General features: G+C 41.1%; 1 protein-coding gene across 2 annotated transcripts in view; it reads right to left on the bottom strand.

The window, feature by feature from the left end:
- Positions 1-3,209: 3,209 nt before the first annotated feature.
- tgfbr2b (transforming growth factor beta receptor 2b) overlaps positions 3,210-16,777 on the bottom strand; it is an 80,122-nt gene continuing 66,554 nt past the window's right edge. For both annotated transcript variants that reach the window (XM_043719216.2, XM_043719217.2), the window contains 2 exons: positions 10,586-10,713; positions 3,210-7,121 (listed from right to left, as the gene is read on the bottom strand). In XM_043719216.2, the coding sequence (XP_043575151.1) occupies positions 6,915-7,121; positions 10,586-10,713 (335 nt within the window). In that variant the 3' untranslated portion in view covers positions 3,210-6,914. The remainder of the gene's footprint in view (positions 7,122-10,585; positions 10,714-16,777) is intronic.

Genomic DNA, 16,777 nt, shown 5'->3' with positions numbered 1-16,777 from the left:
TGTTAATCCTCCCAAAAATGCATCATTGCACACTTTTCATTTGCTACTGTCCCATCTATCTGACCAGTCTGTCTAAAACTTTTCTCCTTGCTATTTACTATACCACAAATTTGGTTGTCATCTGATAAAACCTTCAATTACCATGTCTAGACCATTAATACCAACGACAAACAGTGAGGGACCCAGTACCTAACTCTGCAATATGCTACTGGACATAATTTCCTGATTTCAAAATAAATGTAAGCCAGTATCCTCTGTGTGCTGCTACCAAGTTAATTTTGGTTCCAATTTGTCTTGGAGCTGCTGTCTTCTTGAACAATCTCCCATACAACACCTTGTCAAAAGGTGTCCATGTAGTACTGAAGTCCATGTAGATTACACCAACCTCCTTACCCTCGTCCATACACCGTCAATTTCAAAAAATAGTCATTCAAATTTTGAAATGACTCCCATTGTTCCAGCTCCCATGTTTTCTATCAGTAGGTGCTGCTGGTTAACTTTAGCCAGATCCTGTCTTAGTATGTTTAAATTAGTACTCCTCCAATTCAGAACCTCTACTTTCTTCTAACTTTGTCCTTTTTCATAATGACCATAAATCTTACAAAGTTATAGCCACTATTACCAAACTGCTCCCCCATTGACACTTCCACCTCTTGTCTGGCTTCATTTCCAAAGTTAGGCACAGCACTACCCACTTACTCATAAAAGTTTCTATAGGCAGGCTTTCATCCCTTACACAAATCAAGAATTCTGTCCCCTCTCACCCTTTCACAACTTGTCAGAGTTAATATTAGGGAAGTTGAAAGTCCCTGTCGTTACTCTAATTTTGGTTCTACTTCATTGAGTTTTGTCAATGTCTCTGCTCTTCCCTTCAGCCATTGAGTAATATCCTTGACTCTGGTCTCCCACATTCCTAGTGTCATGTCTGTGACCACAGAAACACCCAGCTTTACCCCTCGCTGTTGAGCTGCCTCCTACCATTATTTTTCCTCTCCTCTCAAACCCTTGTACATTTGTACTGTGGCTGCAGTCTCCAGAAGAACCATCACTCTCACTGTTTTCCAACAAATAAAAGTGTTTTGAGTGACATGTGCTGTAGAGTTTTACTGACAACCTGCCTGTCTCCCTTTTTCTGATTGGCAATCACCCTTCTTTCTCTTCATGTCACCTCCTTAAGCTGGTGGGGGTGTCAGCATCTAAAAACATGGTGTCCATGCAACTCTTTGCCATGTGGATGCAAGTTGGGTTTCAGGTTATGATGAGCCAGAAAAGCTTGTGACCTAGAAGAGGAAACAATGAGTTGTGTTTTTCACCCATGTTGAACATGGTGTTTTCAAATGTGATCTGTGGTAGTCCATCACCAAGCCTGTGTTCTTGCACTTCAGAAACATACCAAACTGTGTCCTGATCTCATCTCGATAGTTAAAAATCCAACCTTCATGTTTTGTTCCAATTCCATGCGGTCTGGACTCCTCTGTTCCACCTTACTCCATAAACGCCAGATCATCCTGAAGGTTATCACCCACTTCCTACTCCATATAAAGTACTATTTGTCCATTCTTTCCATCTCTTGATTTCCCAGTTCTTGCTCTTTATTTCAAATTCCTCCACCTTAATCTTGTATGATGCATAAAGTTGCCTATTAGGTGACAAGTAAGTTTATTTGCCCTAAAGTAGAAGGTAACTGGATCAAATATGTGCAAGATGATAATGAGTAAAAATGATAGTGGGTGTAGCAGAAGTGTAGTTATTTTCTATTCACCTGTTTGGACAGGTCATTACACATTCCCAAGTAGATGAACACAAGCCTCCTAGTTCACAGGTAGAGACACTACCACTACACACAAGGCCTACCATGGGAGCAGCATATACCAGAGTCCTTTTCTTTGGATTTCTAGCTGACTATTCAATAATTATCTAATATACAAATTAAATCAAATCTTTTTGGCAAAGTAACGTTGAAAAGATTGTTTGCATTTGCAGCAATCGGAAGCCATTGTGGGGATGGGCTAAAGAATAGATTTCAATATGGGTAAGTGGAACTGATGCATACTGGAACACTACAATCAATTGGCAAAAGTGGAAAATGAAGAGATTTGGGATCAAATATATTAACTTTCACAAGGTGTAGATTTCATTTAGAATATTAAATAAAGTACCGTGATAACATTTGATCACCATTCTGAACAGTCTCTAACATCTGTATCACTGACTGACATAATAATAGATGGGCGCCCATTGCATGCTAATCAATAGGATGTTGACACATTGGAGAAGTGGGAGGACAGTCCTAAAATCTCAAGTCTCTCCTCATTGCAATGGTTTCCCAAACTTTGCATACTGACCTGGTGAAACTATGCTGTACACTTTCTATTGCTTTATTTCCTTTCTATGGAGGAGTGACCAAACTGCACATTGGTAACTGTGCCCTAACTAGATCAACATTACAGAAAGTCAATTCTCATTGGTAATGAACAGATGAACATATCCCTGTCATAGTGAAGAGCATGAGGTTCTTGGAGCAGTCGTTTTGGGTATAATAGATATTTTTTTCCCCAAAAGGTAAAGTACAGAAAACCGATTCCTACAACAGCTTGTCAGAAATCTAACTAGGCCATGCTGCTGGGCACAAGTTTACAGAGGTGTGATGGCTCTCTTCTCTCCTCAGAAGGAGAGTCAGTGACCACCCTGACCGACATAGAACTAACCTAAGTTCAGTAACTGCACATTGTGGATGGGCTAAAATAGTGGATAATGGGACTTCCAATCGGTATTGGGTTGCCCCCTTGTTAAAGGCTCACCTGATGGGGACATGTAATAGCCAGCCTACTATCTCCATTCAGAGCAGGGGCTGAATATCAGTATAGGAAGAGCTAGATCAAAAGAGAGACCAAGGCTCATCTAATTCATTTTCTACTGTCACGATAGTTGCATAATTCAATAATGCTACTGTTGGTTAATTAAAAAAATCAATCTTCATCTAATGGCCAAATTTGAAAGATCCCTAAGCTTAAGAGCTTTGCAAACCATGAATCCAAAGAGGCAAAGTTAATTCTAATGATGTTATACTTATCACACCATATCTAAAAACTTATACATATTGCATTCCAATGCTTTAAAAAAATACATGCAATTGGCAAGAATAAATATTAATTGTTTCCCCGGTGATGATAAGTAACATTAGAAATTGAAAAGTACTTGACGAAAAGGAATTTAGAACTTTTTATTTATACAATGAGATGCAAATAATGTGTAATAATTTCTTTTTAATATATACAATACTCTTTACATTGCAAAGATAATTATTTATATATGTGTGTGCATTACACACGTACATATAAGATTGGATATTGCTTTAAACAGAGTAAAATACATTTGTTAATCATTCAGATAAAGATTTATATTTCCCTGCTGTGCACCAATTTACATTCATTCCTATGTAATAGTCTGAAGTCCCAAGTCTTTGAGTTTGTAACAATTCATTGTATAATGGCTTGTATTCATTACAACATCCAAACACCATGGGAGGTTTTCTTTGTAAATAAATTTTATTCCCAACAGAATTCCTATTTGAGAATTACCTTATTTCTACCTTTTGTTGGATTGCCCAAAACCGATGGGACTAAGTTATTTGGTAATGAGATTTATACCAGCCTTTGCACCTGAGGCTCAAAAGTAGAAAAATACAGATGTTTGTTAGATTAATGAAGTTGCTTGGTCAAAGTAATTGTCAACACACACATTCTGCAAGAAAAACAATTAAAAATGATTGTGCATATTTGTTCACCTCATTCTTTATGAGGTGATTGGATTGTTAAGGATTAGACTGGTACCAATGAAAACTGGTGCAGCAACCTATTTAGACAACTTTAGGCTTTTAAAACATTGTACAGTATGTTTGGTAATGAATGGAGAGTGTGCCACCAGTGACAGGTCACCAATGACTTGTCCTGAGATTGCCTGGAAGTCCCTTTATCATCTCAATATAAAAGCTTTTGAAAAAAACTGTCAGACACATTAATCCTATGAAAAATATCACCTCACCACTTTAGCATAAATGTCAATCATTTGTATTAAAACAATAATGTAGGCACTTAATATAAGTTGAGCACTCCAGCATTTACAAAGAGATATAAAAATGATTATATATATTGACAATTTCATAAAAATACATTCAAGCAGCTTAGTCCTGAACCATGATTAATCTCCAAGCCCTGCAAAACCAATATATGGGAGCCAGTTTATACAGTCAGTTTTATGCGTGTGCAGCTTACATTTTACAAAATAATCACAGTCTGCTGTGAAGAACTCTCAATATACTATTTCAGTTCCAAGCAACATTTGCATGTTAATAGGATGCACAATTCCCTGGACAATGGGTTGGGCAACATATTTCACCAAATTCTTTTAGATCCCTGGAACAAAGAAGTAGGTATTTTCAGCTGTGCCATCCTGATCCATCACTTATCTGTCTTCATTCGGTTTTCCTATCTTTTCGAGGCTGTGAATTTTAAATTTTTGTTAGCTTTTGAAAAGTAAACACAATTTCTGATTTTCTACTACCCTTTGTGTGAAGAAGTGCTTCCTGAATGACTTAGCTATAATTTTCATCTTATGGCCCTTGTTTGAGACCACTAGCCAGAAGAAATAGTTTCTCTCTCTCTCTCTCTCTCCCCACTCAAATCTTTTAATCACTCTAAACATCTCAGGTTTATTCACCAAATTATCTATATTCATGTGAATATCAGCCTAGTCTACATAACCTGTCCTCAAAATTTAAACCTTCCAGCCTTTGTTTCATTCCTAAGCCTAATATACAATGCATTTTTGCCACCATGTGGTAAGATTTGAGAATGTCATTCCTATTGTTGATTTGCTTTAAAAAGTGACATAGCATTTCCCCCTGTACTTCAACAATGTCCCTGATGTGCCAGTTACTGATTGAGGAGAAACTGCAGGGGATGGTTAATTTGTGGGGTGGGCCAAGCTGCCATTCAAGCTATTTGGTTTTGAAAAAATGACACCTTTGGAGAAATTGTAATTCTTCCTTGAAACTCCTGCATTAGTAGTCGAGGCGGCTTACTCATTTCAAACACCCTTTAGTGATTTGACTTTGAGGCTTCTCAACATATAAATTACAAATTTTACCAAACACTCCAATCCTGGTTCGAGATGCTCATCTCTCACAATGGGTGGATTCCATTGCTTCGTTCCACAGAACTAAATGTGAGACATGGGTTATGCAAGTTATTTTTATACCAGCTGAGGAAGTGTCTGCAGTGTTGAAAAGATTATAGTTAATATGACAAACTTTCCTCAGATTCTCATCCCACGCCGTAAATTCAAAATGCTGTGAGATTACTGCGCTGGGCAGACAATAGAGTCCTCACCAGATCAGACATAAATAACAAAGCCTGTGCATATCAGAGCATATGACAGTAAGCACAATTATTAGCCTTTTCATCTGCACCAGCACAAGGCTAACTTCTCCCACCACACCCAAAGAATGCTCTGATGTAGCTCCATGCTAATTGCAGTAGCTCTGACTCTCCCATCACTATTTCACCTGTGAACCACCTATAAAGTTGGGGTGAATTGGGCACTAAAAGTGAAGCGGTCAGATTGTCGTATATATGCATCTAAATGTCCTTTAAAGGAAGAAAATCTGTCATCCTTATCTGTTCTGGTCCCATACGTAGCTCCAATTACACACTAGTGTGATTGATGCGTAACTGCCCTTGAATGACCCAGAGCACAAGTGCATTGAATCAAAGTAAACTAGGAAGGGTTTGAGGGATATGGGCTGGGTGCTGGTAGGTGGGACTAGATTAGGTTGGGATATCTGGTCAGCATGGATGGGTTGGACTGAAGAGTCTGTTTCCAAGCTGTACATCTCTCTGACTCTAGTCAGAGTACTGATGAATTTTGTTGGGCAGGATAAAGATGATGTATATTTCAGACAAAGTGTCAAGCCTAACATTTACTTCCTTAGCTGTCTAATGATGGCTTCAGACTCAAGGTCTGTTGTCCCATTGACTAAATGTGTCAAGGTGTGGGAGCCACAGGTCGCCCATTGCATTTCTGTCGTCACTATGGTCATGTGAATGATAATTTTCCTGTCACTTCCGTAAATCAATTATCCCTTGTCCACTATCAGGCCAGCGAATCAACTGAACCCACTTTTCAATCAAAATGAATAGATGTGGGTTAACTTCACATTAGTAAAGTTTCACCATTGGTGTCCATTCACTTAAACACTTGATATCTCTCTTTGACATGTTGGACCTGGACTAGGCTCCTTAAGCTTTGATCTATACTTGATACTGGAACTGTGCAATTGTTGACTTTCACACTTTACACTAGCCCACAATGTTTTGTTTTTAGCTCACAGTGGCAGAACAATGTTCTTAAGGGGATGCAAGGTGAATTTGTTCCTATATTATACCGAACAAGTAAATAAATTAATGAAAAAGCGAATTTAGGGTGTGGGGGAGAAAAGGGGGGGCAAATGTTGGATTTCTAAGAGGCTTGTCACTGTATACCATTCCCTAATGTCATGAAAGAGGTACATTTATCCATATGAATACCATTCTCTGAATATGGAAGAGAAGCATTGAAAATTCCTCGAGGTATACACTTCTATAGCAATAAAGTGCAAGGGTAAGCATTACGTGACGGAATCTTTGGTTTCCTGAGAAGTTGCTGGTCAGAATTTTGCAATCCTATGACAAAACAAGATACCTCAGCCTTCTTTTCAATTCCTAGAATTTCACTCTTTTCATGAAGAATGGTCCGCCTTTTGTGAAGTAACATGAGAGTTTCTTTTGAGGGGGTGAAGTGAATGTTCCATCAAACAGCCCCCAACTGACCACAGGCTCTTCCCTCTTTGTTCTTTTTTGTCCACTGGCTATCCTTTACACCACAGTGACTGCACTCAGGTTCTGTTTGGTCTCACTGACAGAGCAATCTTCTGAAATTTTCTCCTCCGAGCAGCTCCGACCAGAGAGCTTGTCCATCTGCTCCAGATCATTGAAGCGTTCCACTACACACTGTGCGGTGAGCCGCGCTTCTGGATCGTGATCCCAGCATTCCACAATGATTTCACATAACTGCTGTATAAGCTGGAAGAGAGAGGGAGAAATGGCAATGTTTACATGAATTTTGGCTAAATATACACAGGCTCCAAAAAAAGGGCCTCGGACATTCAAAAAAATGGCATGCGCTGAAAATAAACAGCTATGTCTTCATATGGTTGCAAGTGGCAGCCATATGGAATGATAAGTGAATGTGCTGGAAATTCAGGGAAGCATCAAGCTGGATAAGTCCCCAGGGCCGGACCAGATATATCTAAGGTTACTACAGAAAGCGAGGAATGAGATTGCTGGGCCACTAGAGATGATCTTGGCACCCTCACTCTCCACAGGAGTAGTACCGGATGATTGGAGGGAGGCGAATGTTGTTCCTCTGTTCAAGAAAGGGAATAGGGAAGCCCCTGGGAATTACAGACCAGTCAGTCTTATGTCTGTGGTAAGCAAGGGACTGGAAGGGATTCCGAGAGATAGGATTTTTGACTACTTGAAAAAACTGTTTGTTCAAAGAAAGCATGTCTTTGTGAGGGGCAGGTCATGCCTCACAAGCCTTGAGTTTTTTTGAGGATGTGATGAGACAAATTGACGAAGGTTGAGCAGTGGATGTGGTGTATATGGATTTTAGTAAGGCATTTGATAAGGCTCCCCATGGTAGGCTCATTCAGAAATTTAAGAGGTGTGGAATACAAGGAAAGTTGGCTGTCTGAATGCACAACTGGTTGGCTGAAAGAAGACTGCGAGTGGTAGTGGATGGAAAGTATTCCGCCTGGAGTTCGGTGACCAGTGGTGTCCCGCAGGGATTTGTTATTGGGCCTCTGTTTTTTGTAGCTTTAATAAATGACTTGGATGAAGGAGTGGAAGGGTAAGTTTGCCGAGGACACAAAGGTGTTGTAGATAGTGTCAAGGGATGTTGCAGGCTACAACAAGACATTGAGAGGATGCAGAGCTGAGAATTGGCAGATGGAGTTCAACCTGGATAAATGTGAAGTGATTCATTTTGGAAGGTCAAATTTGAATGGTGAATACAGGGTTAAAGGCAGGATTCTTGGCAGTGTGGAGGAACGGAGGGATCTTGGGTCCACGTCCATAAATCCCTGAAAGTTGCCACCCAAGTTGACAGGGCTGTTAAGAAGGTGTACGGTGTTTTGGCTTTCATTAATAGGCGGATTGAGTTTAAGAGCCTCGAGGTTTTGCAACAGCTCTATAAAAAACCCTGGTTAGACCACACTTGGAATATTATGTTCAGTTCTAGTCACCTCATTATAGGAAGGATATAGATGCTTTTGAGAGGGAGCAGAGGAGATTTACCAGGATGCTGCCTGGATTGGAGGACTTGTCTTATGAAGAGAGGTTGAATGAGCCAAGGCTTTTCAGAATAGAGATAAGAAGGAAGAGAGGTGACTTGATAAGAGATGTACAAGGTAATGAGAGGCATAGATAGAGTAGATAGCCAGAGACATTTCCCCAGAGCAGAAATAGCCGTCATGAGGGGTCATAATTTTAAGGTGATTGGAGGAAGGTATAGGGGAGATTTCAGAGGTAGATTCTTTACACAGAGAGTGGTGGGTCATGGAATGCACTGCCAGTGATGGTGGCAGAGTCAGAGACATTAGGGGCATTTAAACAATGACTAGAAAAGCATATGGATTGCAGTAAATTGAGGTGTGTATAGGTTAGGTTGATCTTAGATTAAGATAAATACTCGGCACAACATCGTGGGCCTGTACTGTACTGTTCTATATTCAAAAGGGATTCTCAGCTGCTCTCTAGTAACACTGTACCTTTGCAGACACATCTCTTGCAGCAGATTGAGTTTATTGCCCATATGAAAAAGCACTTTAAAGGATGCTGTAGGCATCCAGGATTTCTTCTCACTGTAATACAGAGAGAAAAAAAAGCCATTCCCCTCCCACCAGAATGGCCAACTGTTGGGAAACTGTTAGAATATTCTATTTCCTGCCACTAATCTATAAGCTGCCCACCAGGATTACACAAAATGGGCTACCACATGGTGTGTTACAATAATGACTTCACTTCAAAAATTACTCTGTTGGCTAAGAGGCACCTTGGAAGGTATGGAGAATGGGAAAGACACCATGAAACTAGACTTTAGACGATCAAGACTCAAAATGCACAGGGCAATGGATGAATATGTCCCTGGAATCCACGAAAAGTGCTCACAAAAATTCAATCACTGAACTGAAGCAGAAGATGCTGAATGGCCTACTGGGGCTGCCTGCTTTCTGATGCACTTTGCAATTGTCAGGTGCTATTATTACAAAAATATGCCTAGTGTCAGTACCAAGGCTGATGAGGGGGAAATGCTGGCTCATGACCTAGTAAATAATGTGATGAAATCTTTCTTTTGTTCTATACATTTGTCCTGCGTGAGCAAGGAAGCTAAATAAATACAGTAATCTTCAGCAAACTTGGTGTTCCAATATCAAGTTCCACTGCTGTTGGTTACATTCTGATCGATGTAGATAAAGGGATGGGGCTTGTATTGTGAACCTCACAACATCAGTCAACACAGTTCAAGAGTCAAAGTCAATTCGAGAGAAAGAAGTGGGAATAGGCTCCTCAGGGAAGGTGTTGGTCTTAAAACAATAATGCTGAGAAGGGCATTAGCTGTACATTCAGGCTCAGGAACAAGTCCCGAAAGCATTAGATTACTCTATTTAGGACTCCATTCAATAGGTCCACCTAAATGTTACAGCTCAGAAAATTTGTAGAAATTCGAAAAGACTGGGAAGAAGTCTACAAGCAATTGATACTTCGAGTGAAATGGAGACTGGGCATTGAAAAGTCCACAAGTTAGATTCACTTGGTTCACCAAAGTAAGATTAGCATTTGTTAAAAAAAAAAGCAAGAGCAATATTGGAATAAAACCAGAAAACACAGGAAAAACACAGCAAGACCAACAGCATCTGTGATGAGAGAAACAGAGCTAAAGTTCTGTTCTTCAGGATTCAAGAAGGATAAGGGTCACACCCAAAATGTTGACTTCTCCACCTCCAGACGCTGCCTGACTTGTTGTGTTCTTCCAGCCTCCTGCTTGTTTACTTTGGACTCCAGCATCTGCAGTTCTTTTATCTCTAACATTTGGGGGAACACTGTTGGGTTTGTCTTGATGGTGTCTCTCTTTGACGTTGCATAGTTGGGTATTCAATCACAGTTTGCCTCTTACCTCTATTTTCTCATGTTAATGCTGATTATAAGTGCAGAATATATTACATGCAGTGCAGTAAAGTCTATTGTCCATTCAAAGCCATGGAGTCTTGTGATTTATCTTATTAATAAGTTAACAAGTCCTGGGAATGTATTCTTTGTCTATTTAACAAAAACGTTACTGGCCTCTAGTCAGAGGATGCAATAATTTGATGATCTGGTCCAGGATCATAGCAACAGTTGCATTTTCCATTGTCAAAAATATAAAGCGAAGGCCAGCTGCTGAATGGTATAACGTTATTTACGGATAGCAATAACAGTTAAAGTACCTGGTGATTAAGCCAGCTGTTGGGAATCTCTGGTCTTCCCCGATCTCGCAGGACAACATCCTTCATACTTTCTACACAGGGATGCTCACGAACCTTGGAACCAAAGGCAGGTTCATAGTCTTTCACTTCTGCGGAGAAAAATTGCAACAATAAGTTAGGGCAAACAATTTTTTCGACAAGAGGAGCGCATAACTCGAAAATTAAGGCTAGGCCATTAAGCAACAGAATCAGGAAAAAAAAAAAAGAGTGGTGACAATTTGGAAATCTCTCTCCTGCAAACCGTTAAGCACTGGACTGCGAACAATTGGAACTTTTTGGTCGGAGATCGATCAATTTCCATTGGGTAATAACATTGAATATGGAGCAAAAGGCAGGAAGTTAACATGGAGGAACAGATCAGCCACTGTCTGATTGAATGACAGTGAAAGATGGCTGACTCTTGTTCCTAACACTCTGAAACTTCCAGGCCAACAGTTGAAATGAGGCTCATTGAATCGTGGTTTGGTTAAACACAGATGTCTTGTTGAAATAGTTTCCCCACTGGTAATTGCAATCATTTATGTAACTTTATAAATGTTTTCTTTATAAAACAATTTCCAATTGCAGTAAAAATTCTGCTCACATTAAAACATCCCACAAAGTTTATGATATCATTGCCATTGATTAAATGAAAATTCTCGCTCCATGTTTACAACTCTTCCACAACTTAAAAGGAGCCGTTCAAAATCTTTCCACAATTTCCAACCAAAGAAATAAAAAAAGACTCAGGCAAATTTGACCACGCTGCAAAAGCTTCCAGTATATTCTGCCAAATCTATACACAGTTTCTGCAATACTGATATCCCAAATGAATACATTGGAAATGTTTATGTGGTTTTGAAAAAAAATAACTCTTGGTATCTTGGCAGTCACATTCAACACATGTACAAGATTGGATAACAGGAGAAACAGAAATATCCTTGAGGCTCTACACAGTTTAGGACCAGGTTGGCGGGGGGGGGGGGGGGGTGGGGGGGGAGGGGAGGGGGAGGAGGAGGTAAAATGCAACAGAAACTTACCTGTGAAGCTGCTGTCAGTGTTAGAATGGCTAAGTAGCAAGAACTCTAGGGGGTTAATACTTGGCCTTACTAACAGCAGGGTGTCAATGCTGGAAATTGGAAAGCATTCTATTTGTGAGCATCAGCCCTGACATGGAATACAGCCATGGGAAGTAGCTCCTCCTCTTTATTTTCTCTCTGTTGCATTCTCAACAAAATAACGCTCACTGAACTACTGCTTACTAATGGCAGCCTTCTGTCCAGTAAGATAATGGCTTATGCCATGATGGCTAGGTCAACTTGTGTCAAAAATCATGTGGTGCATTGTAGATTCCCTAGTCTGGCATGACAGTCTAAGTGGCAGATATTGGACCAAGAAGGTGTAGGACATGGTTTTCTGAGCTTTGCTCTTGGTTAGCTAAGCATTTCCAATACCCTTCCAAACTGTCAGCCAGCACGTGACAGTGCCCCTCTCCCAGGTGTCTCAGTCGGCAGTGTCAATATCCACCATCTCCATGGTTTCTTTGCAGGGGGTGCCCCTGCAGCAGAAGTATATATGTCCAGAAGGTCACCCATTGTCTATCCAAAGAACATGGCTAAGTCAGCACAGTTCTTATTGCCTTAGTAATGAATCAGCACACTTTGCAACCTCAGAGTTGGTGCCCTGTCCTGCCAAGGGATGTCAAGAATAAGAGATTGTTGGTGGAAACCGCTCGGCCTTTTCTCCTGCCTACTGCATGTTGTCTAAGTCTCATGACTGTTCAGGAGTACACTGGAGAATGTAGCCTTGCAGTTTGGTGTTCAGTCACATTGCTATTGTTCCATAACCTCTTATTCAGCTTGGACAGCTATCAGTTGCAGCTTTTGTGATGCATGTGAGAGCTAAAACAGGGCAACATTAGAACCCTTGGAGTTCTGCATGCAGTCAAGCAGAAGCTTTTGATAGGATTTTATTTACAGAGCAGTGAGAGGAGGCAGAATCAAAGTCCACCGCAGCTACAACAAGATGATTTGCACTGTTGATTTTATTCTAAAGTTCATGTCAGCCACCTATCCAACTAACTGGTCCCATGATGCTCCTCTATCCAACCATAATAATATCTCAAGTCTGGTCTCAGTGAATACTTTAACTTTGATTTCTTCCACAGAATCATTTAGCATAAAACAAAGCCATTTGGCCCATCATGGCTATGCCTGCTGGCTGGAAGAGCTATTCCATTAGGCACACTACCCCTTATTTCTCCCCTATAGCCCTGCAGATATCTTCTTTGTAAGTATACATTTAATTCTGGGCCATGTTTAGAGGCTGGCAGTCAATTTATCCCAAGCGTGTGCTGTTTTATCAGCTATTTTAGTTGCCGATTTGTAATTTCAGGAAGCAAGAAACATATCTCATTAGTTGGGGTTGAATTGTAACCAAATTCTCACAACTGGGACAGAGCACCAACAAGTTAGGTAACTTCGTTCCTCTGGGGAGGCAGTTGCCAAGAGTTTGTACTTCTGAAACTCCAGAATTTTATTAGCATGTTATCCTTTCATTAATCATCCATTTCACAGCAGATGAGAGAGTGGGTGGATATGGAACACAGGGTTCCCATTCAGAGTCGCCCCTCCACTGTATTAGTCAGTGATAGCTCGATGTGTGTAGCTCAGTTTTGAGCTGGTCTCTTGGCGCTTGCTAAAACAGGGAGAAAGTGAAGACTGCAGATGCTGGAGATCAGCGCTGAAAAATGTGTTGCTGGAAAAGCGCAGCAGGTCAGGCAGCATCCAAGGAGCAGGATAAGCCCTCCTTCAGGAATGAGGAAGGTGTGGCAAGCAGGTTAAGATAAAAGGTAGGGAGGAGGGACTTGGGGGAGGGGCGTTGGGAATGCGATAGGTGGAAGGAGGTTAAGGTGAGCGTGATAGGCCGGATAGGGGGTGGGGGCGGAGAGGTCGGGAAGAAGATTGCAGGTCAAGAAGGCGGTGCTGAGTCCGAGGGTTGGGACTGAGATAAGGTGGGGGGGGGGGGGGTGGGGTGGGGGGGGGGGGGGGGGGGGAGGGGAGGGAAAATGAGGAAGCTGGAGAAATCTGCATTCATCCCTTGTGGTTGGAGGGTTCCTAGACGCTTGCTAAAACAGTTGGAGCAAAAGCAACAAAATCACACACCTACAGTTTTGGTTGAGTCCTCAAATATTCCAGAGGTACAGAAGCTTGGCTGACAATGGACGAGTTAACAGAATGTAATAAAAAAAAAGTGGTGACTTACCACGCCCAATTGGGTTGATAAATCAAACCATGTGCATTGACCTGTGCTAAAACCTGCAGGTTACAACTCAACCTCAACATATGAAGCTCAAAGCTCCTCTACTTCTGTGGGAAAAAGTCCACCCTCTCCACTCACTAAAAGCTGCCTTGTCTCCCACTCAAAACTAAGCCTGCAGTTCTTTTATCCCTGAACTTCAGGTTTTTATTTCTACATCATGATACTGAGCCAAATGACTGAGCAAGTGAAGTTCTGCCTATTTTTCTGCTGGCTTGCTCATCAGTGATAAACTGATTGGGTTGCAGAGCTCCTGCATCGGGAGAACATCTGCTTTAGAGTGGACAGATAGCAAGCTTCACAAGGAGTAGATTTTAAATGTTTTAAATTTGCCATAAAAATGTTTTTGGCAGCAATCTGTAAGGGGCAGATTATCCTACCATTGTTTTAGGAATATTCTAAACAGCTAAATTAAGTCACAGCTTGGAAGACCAGCTATCAGTTTTGTTCTACCAGGCTTCCCTTGGTGACATGACGAAGATGGTGACGCTGTTGGACAAAGATTTATAGATACTTTTCTGGAATAGCAGTACACAAGTTGCCTGTTCCAATAACATTAGCTTAACTAGTGAGCGAATGAAGTTATCTGAACTGCCCTAGCACAAGAGGTGCAGGTATCCAGCCCCAATTGGAAGCAAGGTGTTTAGCTGGACAGTTATTGAGTGCAGCAGTTGCAGCTCCCAAAAGGTCTTGTTTAAGCATACTATAATGCAGCATGTGATACTCTTCAAACCTCTGCTGTCTCGATTCTAATCCACACAAGGTACTGCTCAGCCACCCAGCCCTCTGCAAGCCTGATTAGTGTCTCCCAACAGCTTGATTTGAAAATCTCATCCTTTTACTCACATCACTTGATGGCCTTGCTCCTCTCCCATATTCACTGGCTCCCCAAGACCTTTGAGAACCTGGGTTTCTCCAACTTTGAATTCCAGGACATAGCAAACAGTAATAGAGCAAAGGGAGTAGAAGCTTCAGAACTCTCTCTCTCCTCCTTGAAGATACTGGTCAAAACCTACTTCTTCCACCAAGCTTTTTGTCACATATGTCAATGTTTCCTCTTTTTTTGGCTTAGAGTCTATTTTTTCTTCTATTTTTCCCTGTTGCACTCTAGTAGAGCGCCTTGGGATCTTTTACCATGTTAATTGTACAAAGTCTTTGTTGTCTTATGGTCAGATGATATTTCTTGGACATTGGAGAGACTGAGCTGGAGAATGAAGTAGGGCAACTTCATCCATTCAAATGCTCAGTATTGATTTGGATACTACAAAAGTCTAAAAGCAAAAGGTGCTTGCTTTTCTGCAACGTGTACAATTTGCTAAACAGAAACATCCAAAAAGATGATTGGATTTATTATTGTCACATGTACCTTGGTACAATGAAAGGTTTTGTTTTGTGTGCAGCATAGGCAAATCATGTCATACAAAGTGCATTTGGGTAATAGGACAGAGCAAACGTACAATATTAAAGCTGCAGAGAAGGCGCACAAAGAGTGAGATCAACATTAAATTTAAAATTTGAGAGGTCCGCTTAGAAGTCTAATAACAGCCAGGAAGAAGCTGTTTCTGAATCTGTTGGTACGTGTGTTTAAGCTTTTGAATTATCTGCCCGATGGAAGAGGTTGGAAGAGATTATAACAGGGGTGGAAAGAGTCTTTGATGATGTTGCCTGCCTTTCTGAGTCAGCGAGAAGAATAGATGGAGTCGATGGAAGGGAGGCTGGTGTCCACGATGGGCTGGGTTATGTTCACAACTCTCTGTAGTTTCTTATGGTCCTGGGCAAAGCAGTTGCTGTACCAAGCCATGATGCACCCGGATTGAATGCTTTCTATTTGTGCATCTTTAAAAACGGGTAGGTGTCTTAATGTGCTAAATCTCCTTAGCTGAGGAAGTAGGGCATTTCTATGCTTTCTTGACTGTAGTATCAACGTGGTTAGACGTTGACAGGTTCTTGCTGAAAGTCAAAGAGCATCAAGTTCTGAGGAGTGTCAATCTCCACCTCAACACATTGATGTAGATAAGGGTGTGTCCTCCACCTTGCTTCCCCTGAAGTTACTGACCAGCTCTTTTCTTTTGCTGATGTTGAGGGAGAGATTGTTATCTTTACCCCATGCCTACTTGGTTTACTTGGTAACATTTTAATCTTTAAAATTAGAAATAAAATGATCTGGTCCTTGTGGATTGCTCATTAATTGACTGGACTGCACAACTCTTGCAGCTGAAACTTGAAAGGGTTCAGAATAGATTTACAAGGATGTTGTCAGGGTTGGAGGGTTTGAGCTACAGGGAGAGGCTAAATAGGCTGGGGTTGTTTTCCCTGGAGTGTTGGAGGCTGAAGGGTGACCTTATAGAGGTTGATAAAATCATGAGGGGCATGGATAGGGTAAATAGACAAGGTCTTTTCCCTGGGGTGGGGGAGTCCAGAGCTGAAGGGCATAGGTTTAGGTGAGAGGGGAAAAATTTAAAAGGGACCAAAGAGGCAACTTTTTCATGCAGAGGGTGGTGAATGCATGGAATGAGCTGCCAGAGGAAGTGATAGAGGCTGGTACAATTACAACATTTAAAAGGAATCTGGATGGGTATATGAATAGAAAGAGTTTAGAGGATATGGGTCAAGGGCTGGCAAATGGGACTAGATTAGGTTGGGATATCTGGTCAGTATGGACGAGTTGGACCAAAGAGTCTGTTTCTGTGCTGTACACCTCTATAACTCTTTGATTCTAAGTTATGAACGTTTTCATTTCCTCCACAAAGTCCATTGTAAGTGTTCTCTCGTCTTAATTTCAGTAAAGATGTCAAAGCCTCAGCAGTCTCTCACAAAAACTGTAGAGGACAAACTTATGACTGGATCACATGACAG

Source organism: Chiloscyllium plagiosum, unplaced genomic scaffold, assembly GCF_037043375.1.
Source record: "Chiloscyllium plagiosum isolate Xiang-an unplaced genomic scaffold, Cpla_swu_hap1 HiC_scaffold_34, whole genome shotgun sequence".
In the NCBI taxonomy this organism is placed as follows: Eukaryota; Metazoa; Chordata; class Chondrichthyes; order Orectolobiformes; family Hemiscylliidae; genus Chiloscyllium; species Chiloscyllium plagiosum.
Note: the sequence above shows the minus strand (reverse complement) of the source record. Positions and strands in the feature narration are given on the sequence as shown.